At 39.3% G+C, this 23518-nt stretch overlaps 1 protein-coding gene across 26 annotated transcripts in view; it reads left to right on the top strand.

Moving 5' to 3' along the window:
* Nucleotides 1-23518, top strand: part of RBFOX2 (RNA binding fox-1 homolog 2) — a 287058-nt gene that overhangs the window by 45675 nt on the left and 217865 nt on the right. Inside the window, exon 1 of one of the 26 annotated variants that reach the window (XM_074271560.1) lies at nucleotides 17586-17638. The exons of the other annotated variants lie outside the window; for them this stretch is intronic. Within the exon in view, the coding sequence (XP_074127661.1) occupies nucleotides 17597-17638 (42 nt within the window). The 5' untranslated portion in view covers nucleotides 17586-17596. Of the gene's footprint in view, nucleotides 1-17585; nucleotides 17639-23518 lie in introns of those variants that run through there. 26 annotated transcript variants of the gene reach the window in all.

Genomic DNA, 23518 nt, shown 5'->3' with positions numbered 1-23518 from the left:
TTTTAAAAATAAAAAGCTATTATATAAATTTTTTTTAAATAAGCAATAAACAAAAAGAAAAAAATATCAGGGAAATGTTTGAGATTAGAATTTGAACTAAAGATCAGCCAGACACAAGTCAGCGGTCTGTGTTCTTTCCACATGCTTTTTTGTTATGTTACTTCTCACATTTGTAATCACTGCTATGGAGGAGTAGTAAGAGGGAGTCTATTCTTCCCAAAAACTCAGAAGCCCATCTACACAAATGCTAAATTTGAATGCATTAATAGAGAACGCTCTCTTTAAGAAAGAAGCCGTGATTCCTTGGCTTGGTATGGAGTTTTGATTGACCTGCTTGCTGCTGTTTGCCACAAAGACTCCTGGCTGTTCCAGCTTGGTTCAGAACTGAGTTGGGAGTTGGTCCAAATGCCAACTTCCTCGTCCTTAATTTGAGATGGATTAGTGTTTAGGGAGGGCAGATGGATCTCTTTTGTGCCTTGTGTGTATCTTCTACAAATGAGCTTTCCTTCCCTCAGCAGCGTGGGACACTGTTTCTGGGACTCCATGTCCCTGCTTCTCTCTGTTCTTTCTGAGGCTATTTCCTCCCTTGCCAGGTTAAGGAACTTTAAGAAGACCATAGATTTCAGAGTTGAAAGGGACCTTTTAAAGATGCTGGAACAGAGGTCCCCTGAGATGAAACTTGCCTCATCCTGCTTTTAAGTGGTATGGTCTGATTTGAATCCAGGTCTGCTGATTTCAGATCCATTATTCTCTCCATTTTACAATACGGAGAGGTTCTGCCCCACTCTTAGTTTGGTTAGCTTAAGAGACAGCAGGGCTGAAATTGGGGAATCGTCAATCAGATCAGTTTTAGAAATTGTGCTTTTTGGGGCTTAAGCTCCTTTTTTTGGGAATACAAATTAAGATCAGAAGAAGGAAGAACAAGCTTCTTCCACTGAGCATGGGAAAGGATGAATCCCACTGGCTTTGGGGATGAGGGCAAGTCCCCAAAAGAATTCATTCAAGAACAAATGCTGTCATTCCTGTTCTTAACTGGGGCCAGTTTTGGGTGTCCCAGTGCCTATCCTCTGGCTTTTCCAGTTCCAGATTCCCTAGAGCGTTGCAGGCCAAGCCTGGTTCTGACCCACCCTACACATACTTTGGTGTCTTTGGTCACAGCATTCTTTGTATCAGTTGCCCAGCCCATGGCAGTTGTGGCCCTGGAGAGCAGTTTGTGGTGAGCCTTGTCCCTGCTCCTTGGGGCCTTAACTCAACATTTAAATTCGTTGACTTAAATATCATGCCCTGGCAGTGCCAGTCTTTCTAGCTTTGCAGTCACTGTGTTTCTCAGATGTTTGTATAAGTGTTTTAACAATATATGAAGCAAAATAAAAACAAGCAAGTAGTCTGTAAAGGAAAGAAGGAAATGACAGACAGAGGCCTAGAATGGGTAAGGATGTGGGCTGGCAGAAGCCCTGGGGACTTGGCTAGGGGTGTTTTTCTTCCAGAGCCACAGGACTGCACGGTCTGAGACATGCAGGAGATCTTCCATCTTTCCCACCTTGTTTTTGGCAGGGCAATTGGGGTATAGAGATTTGCCCAGGGTCACACAGCTAGAAGTGTTAAGTGTCTGAACCCACATTCAAATTCAGATCCCTTGACTCCAGGACCAGTGCTCTATCTGCTGGGCCATCTACACTACCCCTTCCTTTTTTTTTTTTTTTTTTTTAACTTATTTTGTACTCTTAGTAGAGCAACTAGACATTGTGCAAAGAACTCTTGTCTTTGGGCTGCAGAACTTGGGCTTTTGGTAGATGTGTGTCCTTGGCCAGCTCCTTGGCCTTCTGTGCTCTACAGGTTTGTGGATCGTGGCACAGTGCTCATGGAGTGCCCTCACTACAGCTGAGGAAGGAGAGGTGAAGAGGGGCCAGAGAGAGAGCTGGAGCAGGATTCGTGGGCTGTGCCTCCAAGGTCCTAATTCTCAGGTTGTCTTCCATTTCTCAGGAGGAAGTTGGTTTCTGAGGATCTGTCAGTCATTTGACCCTTCCCCATGGAACCAGGAGAGGTAAAGAGGGTTCTTGGTGTCTCAGAAACCTAGTTCTGTGATCTGGAACAAGCTTCTCAATTAAGCACACTTTACAGGGGCACATGTGTATATGGAATATGTGTCATTCTTACACTTATTCTCTGAATGCTTTGATGAAGCTTTCCATTGTTGTCATTTGGTCATTTTAATTATGCCTGTCTCTTTGTAATCCCAATTGGGATTTTCTTGGCAAGATACTGAAATGGAAGATCCCTGTTCTACAGATGAGGAAACTGAGGTAAATAGAGTAACTTGCTTGGGGCCACAGAAGCAATAAATGTCTGAGGCTGGATTTGTACTCAGGAAGAGTCTTCTTGCCTCTAGGCCTGGTGCTCTACCCACTGCTCTGCTGTCCTGTTAGAGTTCTCTTTTGTGTGCTGTGGCCTCAGGAAAAGGGTTCTTTCTAGGGATGTATTAGAAAGAGGGAAGAGGAAGGGAGGGAAGGGCCCCAACATTTATTTAGTGTTTTTTGGGGATCAAGAATGATGCTAAGTGATTTTTAAAATAAGTATTATCTTGTTTGATCCTCAGCAACCCTTGGAATTAGGTGTTAATATTATCCCTCTTTTACTAATTAGGAAACTGAGACAGAGAGAGGCTAAGTGACATGTCCAGGATCAAATAATTAAAGGTCTGAAACTTATTTGAACTCGGATCTTCCTGACTATTCGCTCTCACCACTGTGCTTTCACTGGATTTGGAATGAAAGGACCTCATTTTTAGGAACATTTCAGCTAGGCTCATAAGACTTTCTTAAATGGTTCACGCTTTCCCACCCCCAATTATTTTGCATTTAATTTTAATGCATTTTTGTATTACGTGTTTTAAGTATTTGGAATCTACTGACCTGGATACATGCTCTAGTCTGCTCCTGCTCCTCAGCACTGAAAGCAGGAATTATTTGGCTTTCTGGTCTCCATACCCTCACACCTAATTAGTGCCTGGCACAAAGCATACAGGTCATAAATGCTTATGAACTTCTAAAGAAGCCCACGTTGTCTAAAAGAAAGCGTACTGAGCGGGGGATCAGGAATCTGGAGTCTAGTTGGTAGTTCAGAAGTTTTGATTAATCATCTACTATGTGCCAGGCCCTGTGTTAAACCCTGGAGATGCAAAGAAAGGCAGAAGACAGCCCCTGGCCTCAAGGACTTTACAATCTAACAGTAAAGAAACCAGGCAGATGTGGACAAAACAAGCTATGGGCTGGACAAACCAGAAATAATGAAGAGAGGGAGGGCACTGAAATAAAGAGGAGCAAGGAAAGGCTTTCTGTAGAAAGTGGAATTTCAGTTGAGACTTGAAGGAAGCAGGGATAGGAAGGGAAGGCATTCCAGACTTGGGAAACAGGCCGACAAAAATGTCTAGAGGGGAGAATCAGGGAGTGTTCCTGGAATAGCCTGGAGGCCAGTGTCCTTGGACTGAAAGGTCTGTGGCTGGGGAGGGGGAGGAAGATAGAAGGGAGTCCATGGAGTTACTTGAATTGAGAGAAATGGAGTAGGTAGAGACTTGGGGCGGGGAGGCCAATCAGCAGCACATACTAGTCTTTCTTTCCTCAGTCAAGGGAAATAGAGTGCTTCTGGAGAAAGGTACTTGAGTTCAAATCCAGCCTCAACAATTATTAGCTGTGAAACTAAGAAAGTCATTTTCAAGCCTTGTTTGCTTCTCTTAGATCACTGCCTTGTTGTGGAGGAGGGTCATGTGCCACTCAGTGAAACTATGAGCCATGCTGTGCATGGTTCCCCAGGATAGACGGGTCATAGCAGAGAGCTTGGACCAAAAAAGAGGTCATCCACTGGAGAAGGAAATGGCAAAACCTCTAAGAGTATCTTTGCGAAGAAAACCCCATGGAAAAAATAGTTCATGGGGTCATGAAGAATTGGACATGACTTGAACAACACATTTTGTACTGCTGTTGCGTTCACAAAAGCACCAGCAGTTAAGGTTTTTTTTTTTTTTTTTTTTTTTATTAAGTAAAAACATATCTTTTTAGGAAAAATAAATCTTGGCATTTTATCTTTGGTAAAAAGAATGTCTTTTTTTTTTTTTTTTAAGTAGTAATAGAGTTTAATTATAGCTACCATTTCTATAGTTAGTATTTTAAGGTTTACAAGGAGTTTTACATGTTTTCTCATTTGGTCTTTACCACCATCTGGGAGGTCAGTGCTAGTATTATCTATATATAACAGACAAGGAAATAGAGGCAGGCAGAGATTAAGTGACTTGTCTATACCACACAACTATCTTGAAGCAGAATTTGAACTCGGGACTTTCTGACTCTCAAATCAAACAAGTCATTCTCATAGAGGCCAAAGGGGAAACAACCTTGCATTAAAAAAAAAAAAAAAAGGCTTATAAAGAATCATTCGGATGTTAAAAAAAAAAAAAAAAAAAGTAACCCAGTAGGTGACTTTGATTACACAAAACTGGCTTTCCTATTTAAAGCAGGATTGTGTAAAAAGGGCATTTTAATTTAGTTCAGTGTAAGTTGTAATTCTGTGGGGGCCTCATGACTGCAGAGGACACTGGCATGCTTTGCTGAAGGTTTCCAGATCTCCGGTAAATCTTTTGTTTGCCCAGCAGTGGAAAGAGGCCATTGTGGGAGGATGGTGTGGGGTGATCTGGGCTTATGAGATAGTGCTCTTAGGGGTCGGGGACAAAAGGCTGCCAGGTTGGACAGGCCCAGCCAAGAGGTTTGGGAGAGAGCGAAGAAGAACTTCTTTTGGGAAGGGCTTGCTTCTAACTGATTCCAGATGGTGCCTTGTAACACAAAGGTCGTCAGTGTGTTTGGAATGGGGCTGACCAAGAGGCCCCAAGTACTTCCTGTGTAGCTTTGCTGTTGTACAGACCTAATCAGAACCAGCCTTCACTCCTGCAGCTCCCCAGCCACTTTCCAGTGTTTTGTTTTCTTTTCCCCTCTGCTCTTTAAAAGGATTCTTTTCCTCCTGTGAGCTCCTTTAATCCCAAAGTCCCTCCTTTTCCTACTCCTTCCTTCTAATCTTATTTGGGCCTCTACACTTTATGGTGATAAGGGAGAAGAAATTGAGGACATCTGAATGGTTTTGGAAAATTCCTTTTTGGAGTTGGGGGAGACTCTTTAGTGTGTGAAGTAGAGGTGAAACCCCCTGCTTCTTTATTCTCCAGGGTGGTATCTCCAAAGAGTAGTTCTGTGCATTGCATGAGGGGTGGTTAAGTTATATGGGGGAGTGAGCACCTTCTGGGGCCTGATGCCAATGGGCAAGGCTGACAGTGGATTTTAACCATCTAGAAGTGAGAGGAGGGCATTGTACACCCTGAGATCTTGGGGATGAGAGACTAGCTTTTTTTGCAGGCTTCTGGCCCGGCCCTTGCATTTCTACTTATGTCACATCCGCTGCCCTAGGGCTGCTTTGCATAAGTTAAAGGGGATTTTGGTGGCCAGGCTCTAGAATGATGGCAGTGGCTAGTTTCTCCTTTGGGACTCTTGAACTCTGTCCTATATTTTATTTGCAGATCCTGATTTGACTGATCTGGTTCAAATGCTGCTTAAGCTGAGAGTAGGTTTGATGATGGACTCTTACTTTCCCTGGACCCATCGAGTAATTGCAGAGGCTGTTGCTTTTGGCCCTTCTAGGACACTGAAAATTTCATTCTCATCCATCTGTATCTCAAGTTGACTGTTGGCTAAGCACTTGTAAGATGTGGATTGAACATGTATAGACATAGTTTGTAACTCAAGGTTCTCAGCAAATTGTTTTGCTTCTCTGACCCACCTAAATCTTGCCAGCTTTGCTTGCGTCCTCTTATAGGTAGTTTAGGTAGTATGGGATTGAGGCAGAGGCTATTGTCCTTGTTCTTAGACACCATAGTTAGTTACCATCCCTAAACATTAAGCCATCCTTTGATTTTTCTCCCCTGGTGTTCTTTCTGTCTCGTGCTTTTGGTAAGTAGCAGCAGCCGGATAGCAGAGATATCCAGTGGCAGACCACAAACCAATGATGTTGACGTACCGGTAACTTCTTGACCTATATTCTTGACATTGTTCCATTTAATGTATTTTTCCCAATAGAGGGGCTGGAAATTCATTCTTCAAGGTAGTAAGTACTCTCTAGAGTCTGTCTATGACAAGTTTATCGCTTGTGTGAGCTTGGGCTAGTCGACCTTCCATGTCATCAGTGTCCTCATTTGTGAGATGAGGAGTTTGTACTAGATGACCTTGAAGATTCTCCCCAGCTTTAGAACTATGCATGTGTGAGGCTAGGTTGGAAACTGAGATTGTCTCCGATAAATGCTTGCTAGTGAAATTGGAGGTGTTGTTTAGTCATAGGATAACCTCCCTTTTTAAATACTTAATTCTAAGGAGGAGTGCTGTGTCTATTCTGAGCCCTTCTCACAAAAAAGTCTTCTCTGTTGGAAGAGTTAAGTGTTATCTTTTGAAATAGTTAATTTTTCGTAGTACTTGTAGGATATCCTTCTGCTTAGATCACACACACACACACACACACACACACACACACACACACACACACACACACACACACCTCTTTTGCTTTTACTGCTTGAGTCATTTTTTAGATTGTAGCTGCTACCTTTCGGAGCTGCACACCATATGCCATAATGTTCTAAGACGGATCACATTACACTTTCTCATTTGCTTCTGCTCTCTGAAATTCCAGGTATCAGTCCACATGGTGGGCACTAAGGTACCCTATATTACACAGTTCAAAGAATTGGGGGTCTCAATCCTGGATTTTGCTGTTTATTATCTGAAGAACCTTGGACAAGTCATTTTCCCTCTCTTAATTGTTCTTCTCCCTTTCCTTGCCTCTCATCTGCTAGACTGAAGGTGAAAAGTCACTTTGAGTACAAGAATTGAACAGTGGAAAAGAAGATACTTAATGGGGGGAGGAGAAACAGACAGATCATCTGTCTTCAAGTGTTCAAAGGGCTGACCCGTGGAAGGGGAGGCCAGTTACTCTGCTTGGCCCCACGAGACAGCTGCAGCTGGAGCTTGTGGAGAATTGTCCTTTTTGGAAGGAAAACTTCTTAATTAGAAGGCTTTTGCAAAAGTGAAGTGGACAGTTGGAGAACTAGTGAATTCCCTTCTCTAGAAGTATCCAGAGATAAACTGTATGGGGTTCTTTGTTGAGGATGTCTTTGAGGCTAAGCTCTGTCATTGTGATTTTTCTTTTCCTAAACAGAGATTTTGCATCTTTTTGTGTGTTCCATTTTACTTTCAAGTGAGAGAGACTGAGACAGAAGGTATTGGAAGGAGAGACCCTTCAAAAAATTTTGGAACTATTGCTGGTGGCTTAGAATTTCTGATGCCATTGTTGAAAATGAAATTAGAAGTATGAACTTAGTGGCAACAGTCTTTGGGAAGGGGAAATGAATTTGGTGTTCGGTTTCCTGCCCCTTCCCCCCCAGATGGGAGTTTTGGGAAATCAGCCACAATAATAATGGAAATCATTCTGCCTAGATGCTGCTAGGTTTTATTGAAACAGTTGTTTATTTTTATTTTTTTGAAGCGAAGGTGGGAGAGGAGAGCGGAAAACATTCTTCGTCTGTGCCGTTAGCAGAAGAGGCTCATTTGGACAGAAACATATTATTCAGAAAACAGAGTTTCTTGTTTTGTGATCAGTCATCTGGACTTGTAAGCACCTTGAGAGGAGTCATTAATCGTGCCTTATTTTCTTGTACCTCTTTGTAGTAGAGTCCAGCTGGGCCAGAAAAGGGAGTAAATCTTTGTAGAATTAAGTAGCACGTTTGTGATCCACCTTGTTTAATAAAATAGGAATGGAAGCCTTTGATATACTTGTACCTCTGTGAGAGTGGCACCTCCTTGCCCAGGAGTTTCATTTTCACTGAGACCCTCTGGGTTTTAGCTCTAGGATAGTGGTTGCAGGGGATAAATTTGGGCAAACTTTTCTTGCCAGATCAAATGATGTGTGCATGCACTCTGTGAAGATGAAGGAGCTTTTCATTAATCAAAATATGTTTATGGAATAACTCAACCCAGGTGGTGAGATTAATATTTATAAACCCATGAAGGGAAGACAATCAGTGAAAGAACTCCACTGATGAGCTAACTTTTAAGACTGATTTCCCAGGAAGAAAAAGGAAACCTTCCTTCTGCTGCCTTGTAGTTCAAGAAGCACTGGTTTGGCTGAACTCATAGTGGAAATTGATTTCAGGCTCTTGCCCTTTGGCGTGAAGATGCTTGTTCAGAGAATTTCTTCATATTTCAGAAGGATCACACCACATTTGGCTTAACTCATATGATGATGAAATAGGATGATGATGGAGGAAAGCTTCCCAAGGAAGTGGTTGGTTACTAGTTCTTTTAATTAAATTTCATTTTTTTCAATCAACAGAAATCCTTTTTCTTTCTTAGTCATCTCAAGCCTCCAGTAGAGAATGAAAGAAAAACAAAATTCCTAATACAAATAAGTGGAGTCAAACAAGACATTTCCATATTAGATGTGACTATATATATGTGTGTGTGTGTGTGTGTGTGTAGACATCATACACGATACACAAACATATACATATACATGTATGTGGACACACATGCAATATATGTAATACATGCTGTATAAATGCAAATGCATAACATCCTATTCTACTCCTCTTTTTCTGAGACAGGTTGCATATTTCATCATCAGTTCTCTGCATATGTAGTTATTGTTGATCAGAATTTCTTAGTCCTTCAAAAGTTTTGATTTTGCCATAATGTTTTCATCTTACAGGTTATTCTCCTGTGTTTTTTCCCCCACTTCTCTCTATATCATTTAATTCTTCCAGGATTTCTTTGAAACCATCAACTTCATCATTTCTTAAAACAAAACAAAACCCTTGTTTTATCTTTTTTTTTTTTCCTCTGCTCCAAATTCTTTCCCTTCCCTTCTCTCCCTCCCTCAAATCAAGGGAGCAAGAAAACTAAAACCTATTACAGGCATGCATAGTCAAGCAAAACAAATCTATTCATTTGCTGTGTCCCCCAAAGCTATATGGGCCTCAGTCTGCCCTCTGAGTCTACCATCTCTCTCTGGAATGGGCCACAAGTTTCATCATCATGCGTCTTACTGGAATTGTTCTTGGTCCTGGGTTAATCAGAATTCCTAAGTCTTTGGTAGTTGTTAGTTTTTATAATGTAGAAACTGTCCTCTGATTTTGCTCACTTCACTTGGTATTAGCTCAAACAAATCTTCCCAGAGTTCTCTGAGCCCTTTCTTTAATTTCTTAACTACAATTGCACATTTAGATATTATATTCATTTTCTCCCCAGTTGAAGGACCCTCTCCTCATTCCTATTCTTATCTCAAAAAGTTATAAATATTTTTGTTTATATTTAGCTAGAGTTTATATTGCTTAGGGAACTAATCTCTCCCTTGATCCATCCTCCTTCTAATCCTTCTTTTTCCCCTTTCCCCTATTTCCTTGTTGAATGAAATGAATTTCTGTAGCCTATTCTCTGTCTTCTTTTCTTCTTTGATTCATTCAAAGGAGAGTGAGATTCAAGTGTCAGCTGCTCCCCACAACTCCTTGTTTGTATAGACTCTTTCTGCACCCTGATTATGTGAGAGAATTCCCCTTCTGACCTATAGTCCTCTTCCCCTTTCTTGACATTTTTCTCTCTTGAGATCATCAAAATCTTACAGAAACACCTTATTTAATTGGACTCCCTCTGTGAGAAATGGTTCTGAAGATGATAGGATTCAAAGGGGGCATATAGATTCTCTCTCCATATTTAAATGTAAGCTGTTTATCCTTGTTAGTCACTTAAGATTGTTTATATGTGGTCACCTTTTTATTTTTCACCCCAGTGATTGAACTTCTTAGTTTCTATGCAACTCAGTGTCTTTTCAGTAGGAATGCTTGGGAGTCTTCTAATTCAATAAAGGTTCATTCCTGCTCCCTCTCTCCCTCCCATCTACCCTCACTAGATTCCATTTTGCTGGGTAATTTGTTCTTGCCCCTAAGCCTATATTTATCCTTTGCCTTATTGAATATCATAGTCCAAGTTCTCTGCTCCTTTGTAGTAGCTGTGGCTCCTCAGTATCTGAATTTTTTTCTTTCTGGCTGCTTGTAGGAGCATTTCTTTGACCAGAACACTGGATTCTAACCATAATGTTCCTGGGATTTTTCATTTTGTGGTTTCTTTCAGGAGGTGACCAGTGGATTCTTTCTATTTCCACTTTACACTTTGGTTCCATGAGATCTGAGCAAGTTTCTTCTAAGATTTCTTGACGTGTGATAGCTAGGTGTTTTTCTTTTTTCTTTTCTTGGTCGGAACATTCACATAATCTGGTAATTCTTAATTTTTTTTTTCTCCTTGTAATATTTTATAGGGCTTTTTTTTTTTTTTTTTTTAATATTTATAGTGTTCTCTTAGAATCATTGGCTTTGATTTAGTCCATTTGAAGTTTTAGGGGGTTTGTTGCTTAGACAAGGTGTTATACCTTTTGTGCCACCCTTTTAATTTCCTTTTCAATTTTTTTCTTCCATACCTCTCATTTCTTACCCATTCTTTTCCTCCAGTGCCCTCATTTTATTTATAAAAAAACATTTTAAACTTAAAAAAAAAAATCTTGCTTTACCTCTTCTAGGAATTCTAGTTAGATTTGCATCCAAGATTTGCTTTTGGATGTTTGCGTCGATTTCTTTTTTTGGGTTTGAATTTTGAGTATTCCTGTTGCTCTTTCTGTTGAGTTTCTTTTTTTTCTTTCTTTTTTTTTTTTTTCTCCTTCTTCCCACTTTCTTTCTTGACTTTGGGCCTGATGTTACAGCTGGGCCCTGTGCACTTTGGAGGGATCTGAGGGAAGATATGGACCTTACTTCTTTTTTTGGTTATTGAGTATTGTTTTTCCAGACCCACAAGCCTAGGCTAGAAACCAATAAGCTTTCAGTGCTCCCAAAATAATCTCATCCATTGGTCTGATTACTGCTCCCTGGATCTGAGCAATAGTGGACTGCTGCTGCAGTATTCAGCCCCTATCCATCTGCTGGGAAGTTCTGCTGATTCTGAGTGACAGTACCATAGGCTCCCCTTTTAGTCTGGGATTTCTGCCCTTGTTATTCCTCTGTAGGTTTCAAAACTGGATTAGAAGCTGGAGGTGAGGCCCTATTCTGTCCTGGGGTCTAAGCTATACTGCCACTTTTTGCTTCTGTACTTGCCCCTGTCACACAAACTGCCTAAGGCTTGTTGCTGCTCCTGAAGCTGCCACTACTGGGAACAGGTCCATCCTGGATCCTAGAAATGGGTAGTATGCAGCCAAGCTGTCACATGGCTCCTGTTCCTGTTGCAAAGCCCCGCATGGGTCAGGTGTATCCTCTTGCTCACTTCATTGGGTGCTGACCAGATTCTACCCCCAGTGTCCACAGATCTTTCTTGTATGTTGCTCTAGGCCAAACAGAGCTAAAAATGACTCTTGTGATCTTTTCTTTGATTTCTCTCTCAGGATTCAATCTAGTGTACTTTTTAGATCTGTTTGGAGGGTTTTCGATGAGGAGATTCTTACTTGTTCTGCCTTTTATTACTCTACTATATTGACTCTGCTTCTTTTAATAATGGATTTTGTCAGGCTGTCTTCCATGTTTGGGACTCTGTGCTTGTTGAAATCCTTTCTCTTCTTTCAGGAACTTGCTCAGATATCATTTCTTTCATAATATCCTGAAGATCAGTAGGTCCAATTTTACCATTTTTCAATTAAGAAAACCTATTTCGAGGTGTAAAGTGGCCTCCTAAAGGTTATAGCGAAGTGGCAGAGCCAAGATGCTCTACTTTTGGTTTCTAGGTGCTCAGGCAAGTAAGTATGTAGCTGCCACATTTAAGGAATATGGTGTTTATACACAGTAGTGGAAATATTGTCAAGCTGATGAACTGTGCCTATACTTCCCCATGTATAGAAAAGAAAGCAGCAACTACTTGTTTCCCAGTACATGGGCTCAAACATGTCAATTTGTTTAACCCTGTGCTCATAGTATTTAGGGAGTATTGGTACTTTTAGAGAGGGGTGTGACACAAGTGTGACCTAATAACACAAAACTGAGATTGGAAGGAAGGTCTTCAAAGATGGGATTATTTCAGATCTTTGGAAACCAAATCTTCTTGCTTGTGTAAGGTGTGAGAGGCTTAGTAGCCAGTGACATATACTATATATACTATCTTGCATTTTCTACAAATTGTCAGATCCACCCTGTATATTAACTCATGAGGCATTTCATCTTTGCTAAATGTTCCAGATTATTTAAATTCTGTTTGGAACAAATGGCTATTTTTATTCTTTTCTGACATCATTTTCCCTTCAAGTTTGTTTTCTCACTTAGACCATTAGTGCCCTGGAGCCGGGATTCTGCTCTGCAAACTGAAAATACACTCTTTTCCCTCGTGTCTTATTTTAATCTACTCCCTTTCCACACAACAAGGCTCTGACCTGCTTGGAGCTTTTCCTACTCGGTTACAATTGATGCCTTGTCCTTCAGAATTATTACTTAGAACAGAGCCATTGGGCTCAATCAGTGTTTATCTGTCAGACATGACCATAGGAAAGTATTCTTCCCACATTGAACCATGGGGCTGAATACTGGAATCCTGCCTCCTCTACAGGCCTCATTCTGGGAGGGCATTCAGCAGGACCAGGTTTTTAGGCTTAGGTGGTTTAAGTTATCTCGTGAGAAAGCAGAACATCAGAGATTTGAATCCTTCTCTTTCCAGTTTATCTTCTAGTGAACAATATGTCTCTTTGCTAGTGTGATGCACAGAACTGGGTGTGGTAGTCCAGATTGTGGTATTAATGGGACAGAATTTAGTGAAACCATTATTACCTCTCATTTTGGACTCTATACTTCCATAAATATAGTTTGAAAGTCTTTTGGGGCTGTCTTGTTGTGGTGTTGACATCTCCTCTCCCCCTTCCCTCCTATCACTTTCTTACCTTTCATATTGTGAACAGTAGAAGTTTGACCCTTCTCATGATGGTGGCAAATGGGAAAGAGGAGTGTAAGCTAGAAGAAGCTGCTTGTCCTTTCAAGATTATTAGAGTAGAGCCACCAGCCTCAGGTGAGAAGTGATCTCGGAAAGATCAGAGTAAGAAGAGAAGGAGCAGTTGGTAATGTCTTGCTTAGAGATTGTGTTGGATGTCATAGATAAGATCCATAAGGAAGAATCGCAGTCGAGAGAGCCAGAAGTTGGCAGAAGACAAAGTCTAAGAAAAGAGCTACTGGGAAAACTCACAATGTCAGATTTTGGACACAAATTACCAGAGTTTAAGAAACGAAGGAAATCGGGGGTTATATTATAAATAGATTAATTTTGATCCCGTAGGTGTCATTTAGACTTGGGTAGGGTAAAACCCATGACTAGGTGAATATGTCTTTGTCAAGACAAAAAAGATAAATAAAAGGAAGTAGGATAACATTGAATATCAATAAAATATAGTATCAACTATATGTCAGGAACACAGTAGGAGGACGAACCTGATAGAGTATTTGGGGAAGGCAAAATGAGGAAGAGACAGAGAGGGTGATTTTGTCTTTGTAAGTATACAAGAGACCATCTGGACAAAAAGACCAAATAGATGAGGAGTTTGGGGGAAAGACCAAAAGCCTGGCACAGAGGGATGATTGAATAATGATGGAGGACTAGGCTTGTTCAGACATCTGCTAGCTTTCTGAAAAGCAGAGTAACTAATAACTTAGTGAGGATTTCAGCCTGCAAAAGGTAGAGGAACTAGCAAGGAGAAATTTTATCTTTGTTTTGTTCATTCATTTATTTTTCTGATTATTCACACACATTCATTTAAAAAAAACAAACACATTTCCTTAAGAATCATGTTGGAAGAGAAAAATCAGAACAAAAGAGAAAAATCATGACAAAAAGAAAAAAAAAAAAGGAAAAGGGGGAAAAAAAATGAACATTCTCCATAGTTCTCTCTCTGGTTGCAGATGATGTTTTCCATCCAAAATTTTTTGGGATTGCCTTGGATCAATGAACCACTGAGAAGAACTAAGTCTTTCAAAATTGATCATCACAAATCTTTCTGTTAGTATGCATATAATGTATTCCTAGTTCTGCTTGTTTTGTTCAACATCTATTTGTGTAAACCTTTCCAGGCCTTTCTAAAATCAGCTTAATCATTATTTTTGATAGAACAATAATATTCCATTACTTTCATATACCACAACTTATTCAGCCATTTTTCAGTTGATGGGCATCTACTCTTTTTCCAGTTCTGTACTATTACAAAAAGAGGTGCTAACATTTTTTGCATATGTATGTCCTTTCCCTTTTATGATTTCCTTTGGATATAGACCCAGTAGAGACACTGCTAGATGAGATGATGATGATAACTGATGATCAAAGGAGAATGACTTTTCTGGAAATGATAAGATAAAAATGACCGGCAGGCATTTGTTATGTAAGATAAGAAAATGTGGAGAAGAGAGCACCCTTGCAGATTTTTATGAATTCAGGTCTCCTGGATTAGATGAAGTACAGTCTCATAGCCTAAAAGAATTGGCAGGTGTTATTATCAAGCTATTGTCAATGATATTTGAAGTATTCTGGAAAATGGGAGGGGTACCACAGGAATGGAGAATGGCAAATGTCCCAATTTTAACAAAAAGAAAAGAGAACAGAATCTATGTACTCTAGGCCAGTGAGCTTGACTTTGATTCTCTGGAAAAATTCTAGAAGACTAACTAACTCATTAACCAACCAACTGAGGTCATTAATGATTATCTAGACAGGAAATTGGGGCCAGGTCATGTTAACCTGACTTCATTTCATTTTTTGACAAGATAACTAGACAAATTGAGAGGAATCATATGGATATCCTTTGCCTGAGTTTTAGGGCCCCCCCCCCTTTTTTTTTTTTTTTTTTTTTTTTTTAAGTAAAGCATACATCATGCTATTCTTGTGGAGAAGCAGATGGAGATTAGCTGGTTTTGGAACTGGTTATATAGTTACCCTCAGATCTAGTGGTGGAATGTCAGTGTAGTAGAGATCTCCAGTGGAGTGTTCCAGAATCTGTGCTATTTAACAGTGATTTAGGTAAATATATAGACAATATGCTCATACCATTTGTAAATGATACAAAGCTGGTAGAGATAGTTAAATAAGAACTTCCAAAGGATTCAAAAGGATTTGGATTGGTTAAAGCATTAGAGCAAATCTAGTTCATTAGGAATAAGTGTAAAATCAGTAGGAAGTAATGAAATTAAGTTCAATAGGAATATATGTAAAATCTTGCACTTAGGGGAACATGGCTAGATAGCACTTATTCTGAAAAAAGATCTTTGGGTTTTTAATGGATTGCAAATTCAATACAAGTCATACTGTGATATGGCAGTCAAAAAAGCTAATGAGATTTTGAACTGTATTAACGGATACATAGATGGTATATAGAAATAGGGTGGTGATAGCCACATTTGTATGCTTTTGCTATCAGCAGACTCATTTGGATTATTGTGTTCAGTTTGGGGCACCATGGTTTAAGAAGGACATTGAGATGTGATAATATTGTTGAACTATAAAATGCAAATTTTGATGATTTAAAATTAAAAGTTGCTTTCATAAAACCATCGTGGCCAATATTAGAAGGGAAACAAAATGGGGGGGGGGAATCTTTCATAGACCACCTCATAGATAAGATATGATTGTGTTGAAATACTATTGTTGATAGAAGAAAGGATGAGTGGTTGATTTAGAAAAACATGGAAAGACTTGGACTTTATTGGAAGGGAAATGACAAATTAGAAGTATCCGTATATGCGCTTACAAACACACACAGAGGTACAAATAAACAAATAAACACCCTTGTCTAATTGTAGTTTTCTTCAGGGCCAGGAATGGGAAGGAAGGAAAAAAAATAAAGTAAAAAGTGCACAGCAGAGAACAAAAGAAAATCTAGAAGGAAGCACAAAAAAACTGGGTTTTGAAAACTGTGTCTAGTGTTTATTTCATAGGTTATCTTGAAATGGAAATTTATTGTTTTATGTTGAATGCTATCTTATGTTCTGCTATATACATGGAAATGTTCTTTATTTTTTTCTTATTTTGTTTAAATTTCAAGTGAATAAAAAAATTACACATGTAACCTCCTTCCCTTCCCCCCCAATTGATAAAATAGAGTATGATGGCCAGGGTGGTAAAGGCCTGATGGAAACCATGTGCTGTGAAGATTATTTGAAGGAATCCTGTATTGTTTGAAGAAGAGAAGATTCAGGTGACATCAGGTAGAGCTGTTTGCTTTGGTCTCTGAGGGTAGAATCAGGAACAGCAGATTGAAATTGTAAAGAAGTCAATATGAACTTGTCAGGAAAAGCTTTCTGAAACTAGAATGGGAGCTGTCCAGGAGTGAAATGAGCTGCGTTGGGAGGTAGTGGGCTCCTTCTCCTTGAAGCTCTTGTAGTAGGGATTCCTTTTATGCCTTGCTCTAGGTAGCTAGATGTTCTTGAAAAATTTCAACTCATATTTTGGGTTTCTAGCCTGAAGAAGTCTTGTTTCTGGTGGGAGATTGTTATTATTAAGATTGAAGATACCAGGGCGGTTAAGTGGTGCAATGGATGTAGCTGTGTGACCCTGGACAGATCACTAAACTGTGCCTCTGTTTCTTCATCTGTAAAATAGGGATAAAAATAGCACCTTTCCTCATAGGGATTTTATGAGGTTCAATTGAAATTTATTACATAAATGCTAACTAGTCTTTTTTTTTTAATGTAGCATTTTATTTTTCCAATATATGCAAAATAGTTTTATTTTCTTAAAGAAAAATTTCACTAATGACAATTAACTATCCCTGTATTTATGTTAGAACCTCTTTATGAATCTCAGAGCTTACTCTATTAGTTTGTCTTGAAGTCCTTAAAATATCCCTGTAAAGGAGAGTCTTTCTAGATAATTGCTCAAGGTCAACCACCTGGAGCAAGGTGGAAATAAAACACAGATCTTATGGCCCAACTTAGTTCTTTTGGATGCTGTGCTACTTGTTCTCCTTGTAAAGGTGAAAGTGTTCTCCAGTGAATAGCAGAGAGGATATGATTTACTGAATCATTAGAAGGGCTCTCCCTTTGGGCCTGGCTTGGAGAAGAGCATGCAGACGTTCCCTGTGTTTTCCAGACAACGCAGTCATTTGCTTCTTCACCTTTGACAGGGAAGAGATAAGCGAGTTTTCTGCAGACTGACCTATGTGGGACAGTTCAGTTGCTTTAAAGCTCAGTGGATGTTTCAGTTTTTTGCAATGAGTGACAGGCAGATGGAATGAGATGAAATAGCTAGTTTTGGGTGGGGGTGAGTGGAGAGTGCCCTGTGGGAAGGAGGACATTTCGCTGCATTTCCTTAGTCATAGGACTCTGAATCCGAAGTGCCTAAATTTAGCTTGAGTTCCTGTTGAAAGCATCATTTTTTTTCTAAGGAGAACGGAAAACCTTTTTGTGTATCCTGCTCCATGAGGCCAATAGGGAAGCAGGAGGAGGTGAGGTTGCTATGGAGATGGGAGCTGTGTGCAAGGGGAGAGCAGCAGGGTTTAGAATTCCAGGAAGGAAGAGGGAGTGATGTCATCAGATTCCATGGACCAGCCCAGGAACCCCTGTGAGGTTGGTGGGGAGTTGGGTGTGCGTGGGGGGTGGTGGTGGTGCAGGACGGGGGGACCAGGGGAATTCAGGTTTAGGAATTTTAGTTGGAGCAAAAAAGGTCGTTTGCATAGCATTGTGCTCATCTGCAGTACTGCCTGTGTTTTTGTTTTTGTTTTTTTCCCACCTAAAAATACTCTGCTTTCTTGCTTAATAACGATGTAAATTTAGATATAAGGTATCTCTCTGACTCTCTGTTTCTTTTGGATGGGTATGTGTGCGTATATTTTGGTTATAGCTGCTTTTGTAGAAGAACTGTTAGGATGCTCTACTGGGGTGCTTTGTAAATCCCTTTTTATGATGATGCTATCTTTGCATATGGTATGCGTGGAAATAAAACAAACTTATTATGAAAACATCTAGGTACCACCATACCACTACTTTAGAAATCAAAGCAGTTTTCCTTCCTGCAGAAATTTAACCGTTAATCCTGCATCTGTGTGTGTGTGTGTGGGGGGGGGAGTGGGGGCGGGGAGAGGAGAGAAGAGAAGGAAGAAAGGGAGGGAGAGAGAAAGAAAGAGAAAATTAAGGGTGGAGGGCTTATCTGCTCTTGTAAATATATGGGATGACTAAAATAATGAAATGGATTTTGTAGTATATCAGAATCTATGCAGCCATATGAATACCGACGTTGCAGGGGCTTGGGTGACTATATCACTGATCAATTGATACTGCCATTACTGCTCAAAACATTGGAATTGCCTTCAATACTGGTCCATGAGCCAGATAAGAAAACCAGTCTTATTACTTTACAGTCATATCTTTCCGTTTTGACCGCTTCGATTCACCCATCAGACTCATTGAATTTGGCAGTTTACTCAAAATCAAATCTCCTAGTTTGCTACCTTTTAAATATTAGAAAAAATATGCTACTGCCTCTGAAGGCATTTCATTCCAAAGAGGAATTCCACATCTGTTTTGAGCAAAGGCAATGTGAATGATCGGAATATTCCAAGAAGATTGCTTTGATGGCAACAGCACTCCTTTGGATGTCTTAATCCTGGTACTTTTAAACAAAGTAACATCATCTTAAGGTAACTCCCTACATTTATAAAAGAGAATGTTCATTTTGCTCCTAATTCTGTTTTGTGAAGAATTATGGTCTTGAAGGACACAGAATTCTTATAGGTTTCTAGAGAAGGCTTAAGCTCAGTCTTTGTCTGTAGGCTGTCCCTTCACCTAACTTGGGTGGCTAGCAGGGCTCTTAGCAGACTCTATATCTTCTTGGAGAATGTTTTTTTTACTTGAAAGATGGTAGTAGTTAGGAAACACTGAAATACTGGTTAGAAAGGGTTAATGAGCTAATGCAGAAATCTAGGCAGAAGTAATGACCCCTTGTTGGTATTTTACCTCAGCAAATTTTAGAGTTAACTTCCACAAAATAATAATTCAGATACATTTTGGTGTAGTTAAAAGAAACAAATAAAATACCTATTATTAAAATCTTTATAATTTAATATATAATTTATATATATAATTTAATTTATATATTTAATATATAATTTATATAATTTAAAAATCATGACTTCACCTGAAGGTCTTACTGCTGCCATTAAACAATAAGAGAGGTCCTAGATTCACAAATGTACTTATTCTGAATGTTCTTTGCAGGTGCCTCCCACTTTTCTTTTCATTCTTGTGTATGTTCATCTATCCATAGACTTCCCAGAAGAGCTATTGAATATGTTAGAAACTTTCATTTAGGTCTTTTTTTTTTTTTCCCCTCCATCTTCTGGTATCAGGGGACTTTCTCAATCTGTATATTGGCCTACCTGACTCATGAACGATTCACTTTTTCTTATCAGACATCTTCTTGTCAATAGGCATTGTGCCCTTCTTGCATGCACAGGTCATCTTTGGAAATAGATTTTAGTCTACTTGTGCTAACCATATATCCCTTTGAATCTCCTTTATCTCTCTTTTTGAACCTTGTGATGTTTTAAGATTTCGAATCCTATACAGTCGTTTCTGGTAGGAAACGTTTATGTTGAAATGGTGGGCCTTTGTACCAGGTTGCAGCTTGGAATCATTGAAAGTACTGTTCAGTTTCCCAAATGCAATTTAGCTCTTTCTGTTACTCCTATTTTGGGCTCAACACGCTGCCTAACTGCAATGACCTTCCTAGGTATCTGGGAAAGCACTCATTTGTTAGTTAGTTAGTTATTGTGAAATGTTTTATGATTTCCACCTCTTTCTTCCATCCAAGGAACTGAATGCCAGAGTGGGGGGATGGGGTGGGAGAAGTATCATTGATTTCTTCTTGAATAAGGAGTGGCGCAGTAGTGGAGTTTGAGGCTGAATCTAGGAATTCTGATGCCTTTTCTTTGTTGCTTAGCTCAGCTTCTCATGGAAGATTGGGAACATTTAGGCAAGCTTCTGTTGCACTAGAATATAACAACAGACAGCAGGAAACCGATGAGCTATATACAGATTGAGACAAGAACAGTGTCAGACTACAGAAGCAGGAATCCTTACGCAGTTGAAAAAGTGGACTTTTGCATCCATAAGCAAGTTTGATATATGTTTAAAAAAGAGGGGGGAATGGTCTAATGCAAGAATATACATGCATTTATCTCTAAGATATAATTCACTGGGTTACTGGGAAAGATTTTTGGGAGGACATGGACAAGAGTTCCAGAAAATAAAGAAAAAAGGCAGGGATGGGGCCCTGTCTGCCATTGGAAGCAGCAGCCACATTAATAAGGTCAGAAGGCCATCTAAATGACAAAATTTTGAATGATCAAAAATAGAGATATTTTAATGCTTCAAATGACTTTGATTTTGTGAATATGTTTGTTTCCGTCATTGACATTGATGCTAATGCTCTATAATGTGGGATAGAGTCTGTGAGAACTGTTGTGACTGAAAAATTTACCATCATTTCCATGAGATCCACCTGGTATTGATTGTCCCTAACTCGCAGAGCTGGCATCTGGACCCATGACATTGAAACACAAACTCTATGAGGTCCTTCCAGGGCTCAGAGTATGAGCGTAGTTACCAATTCTGTGTCTTGGGGCACTCAGGATCTCCTTTGATACCATCATAAGGGTTTTGAGCAGGACTCTTGTGAAGGATCTGAAGGTAGCCATCTGAAGCGTTATCGTTTATATAACTGTATCTGCTAGTTATTTATGTATTTTTTTAAAAAAACTAAAAGCATTTTAATCTAGATTGGTTGACCCAGTTTATTGACTGGATTAATAGCTTCCACTTAGCCATTCAGTGAAACTGCTCATATTCATCAGTGGTGGGGAGATATGATTTGATCTAGTCCCTATAGATAGTTGTGCTGTCTTTGGAATTATTTCCTTAACTGCTAGCTTCCTCAGCACTTGAACAAAAGTGATTGAGCTTGGAAAAATGATTAATTTTGTCAGTGTTTAATCTTTTTTTCTTCCTATTTTAGTCCTTTTGATCTACTAAGTGTCATATCAAGAACTACAGTCTTCAGTGAACTGAACCAGTCTCAGTACTGGGTCTGATTTTTGCTGATGGCTACCAGCTGGTTCCCGCTTTCCCCTGATCCCACAGTTATGTTGGTTTTTCCATTCTGTGATAAATAAATATGATCTGTTTACCTGTACCATAGGAATCATCAATTCAGAATAGAAATGAATCTTTGAGGTCATCTACTCCAGCCCTGTAGTTAGTGGTAGAAAATATTTATGTGCCTCAGAAGCAGTAGGCAAACCTTATAATCTCTTCAAACCACCGTGGTTTATGGCTGACACATTTGGTGTTATAAAGTGAATTAAATTTTCCTGTTGTTTATTGAGTACTATATTGAGTTTATTGATTTAGTCAGCAACATCTTTGAAAAAATGGAGATATTAAAGAAGTTTAGTCCTTGTTTTTAGGAAGCTTTCAAGTCTAGTGGGGAGTTGATACATACATACATATATATCTATATCTATATATCTATATATATCTATATATACACACACACTTCATCTTTAGCATTTATTTCTCAGTAAATAGAAGCTAAAGAAGTTGAAAAAAGGGAGGGAACAATATGGACTAGAATTACATAGAAACTTTTATGGAGGAAGGCAGCCTTGAGCTGGACTTTTATGATTAAGCAAGAATTGTGGGAGTGGACTGAGAGCTGTAGAAGCTCAAGTATAGGTGGTACTGCAGGAAGAAGGCTGTAGTTTGTGGGTATGTAAGACAGGCCAGATTGGAATTGGAAGATTTTGGGCTGGAATAGTGGGAGAGATTAGATAGATGAGAACAGTCACGTTATAGTTGGGAGTTGGCTACTAAAATCCAAGAGCTGCGTTTGTTTCTATAGGCTGTGGGAAGGCATTGATGAGGGCCATGAGGATGGGTGTAGAGCTGAAATTTGGCAGTTGGATGCCAGGATTGAGTAGAGGAGGAAATTTAGGCAGGACTGCTCCATAGGAGAAGGATCAAATGTGTTTTGTTTGATTCTGGAAGGCAGACAAGGAGTAGTAACAGGGTGGAGATTTCAGAGCCATAGATACAATCAAGGCATTACATGGCTCCTCCATTAGAATGTGAGCTTCCTGAGGGAGAGGACTGTGTTTTTGCCTTTCTCCCAGCATTGTGATAAGTGCTGAGTCATAAAACACAATAAATACTTATTGACTGACTGGCAACCTTTGTAGCAAACATAACAAATGGGTACAGTGTGTACTTTGTTCTATGTGCGCATGGATTTGATATTTTCCTTTAGGTCTTTATATTTTGAGAACTCTTCTTTCTATGTAGATTGAAGGGTATGCATCTTTGTTATGGTAACATTTGTTAAGGATGTTAGTTATTAAATTTTGATGGGCAAATACATCATTTACTTAATAGGTATCAGGAATTATTTTTAAGGTCTGGGAATCCAAACACCAGCAGAAGGACTTGCATTTTACTAGGGAAGATAATATTGTACATACATAAAAGGGAGCTAGAAAGTAAGTTGTGTGTTTTGAGAATATGGGATCCCAGCCTAGTGTTTAAGGTAGGAAAATCTAGAAAAAAACCAAGGGCATGGATGGCCTTGGCAGGAATCACAGATCAGAGGAAAGGCATCTCAGAAGGCTGTTGGGATGAAGGGAAAACTTTTTTTGGGGGGCAAAAGTTTTATCTGTAATGATGCTCCATTTTTAGTGTTGGAGCATTTTGATAGTCCTACATAATGATCTCAGTCATGAGAATGATAATATTCCATCCAATTCAGCAATTCTCTTATCAGTGTAAATTTAGGGTGGAGACTTTTGGTGACTGAGAAATTTAGTAGGACGTGCTGATAATACATGGAAATGCATCTTTTGATTGTGTTGAAGCCTTTATATAATTAGATTTTGGATTGTAATATACTTAAAGTATGCTATTAAAATTATCTAGTTTGATGTAAGCTTTAAGGGAATGAAATTCAGGTTGAAGAAAATGTCTCATTAAGGTGAGCAATACTTAGTGTAACTCATAAATGAAGATCAAAAGAATGGAAGAGAGAAGATATCTTGAGGAAGGAGAATGCTAAAAGAATTACAAGTTAGTAAGGATGATATGGGAGATCTTCAAAATGTACATAATCAAAGAGCTATTCCATTCCATGTATTGGCTTTCTAGGTAGAATATATTTGTTTCTGGGAAGCTCAGAAACTAGAAATGAAATGGAATTAAAGGAAATTCCTAATGGAACCCCATATTTTTAAACTTAGATTTTCTTAATTATGAACTTAACAGTATTCAGTAATACCCTGCTTGTGTCTCTTTCTGAAATTTTTCTTTTTTTTTTTTTTTCTCCCTCTGAGGCATTTAGGGTTAAGTGACTTGCCCAGGGTCATACAGCTGGGAAGTGTTAAGTATCTGAGAGCAGATCTGAAC

This window comes from Sminthopsis crassicaudata, chromosome 5 (assembly GCF_048593235.1).
Source record: "Sminthopsis crassicaudata isolate SCR6 chromosome 5, ASM4859323v1, whole genome shotgun sequence".
Classification (NCBI taxonomy): Eukaryota; Metazoa; Chordata; class Mammalia; order Dasyuromorphia; family Dasyuridae; genus Sminthopsis; species Sminthopsis crassicaudata.
Note: the sequence above shows the minus strand (reverse complement) of the source record. Positions and strands in the feature narration are given on the sequence as shown.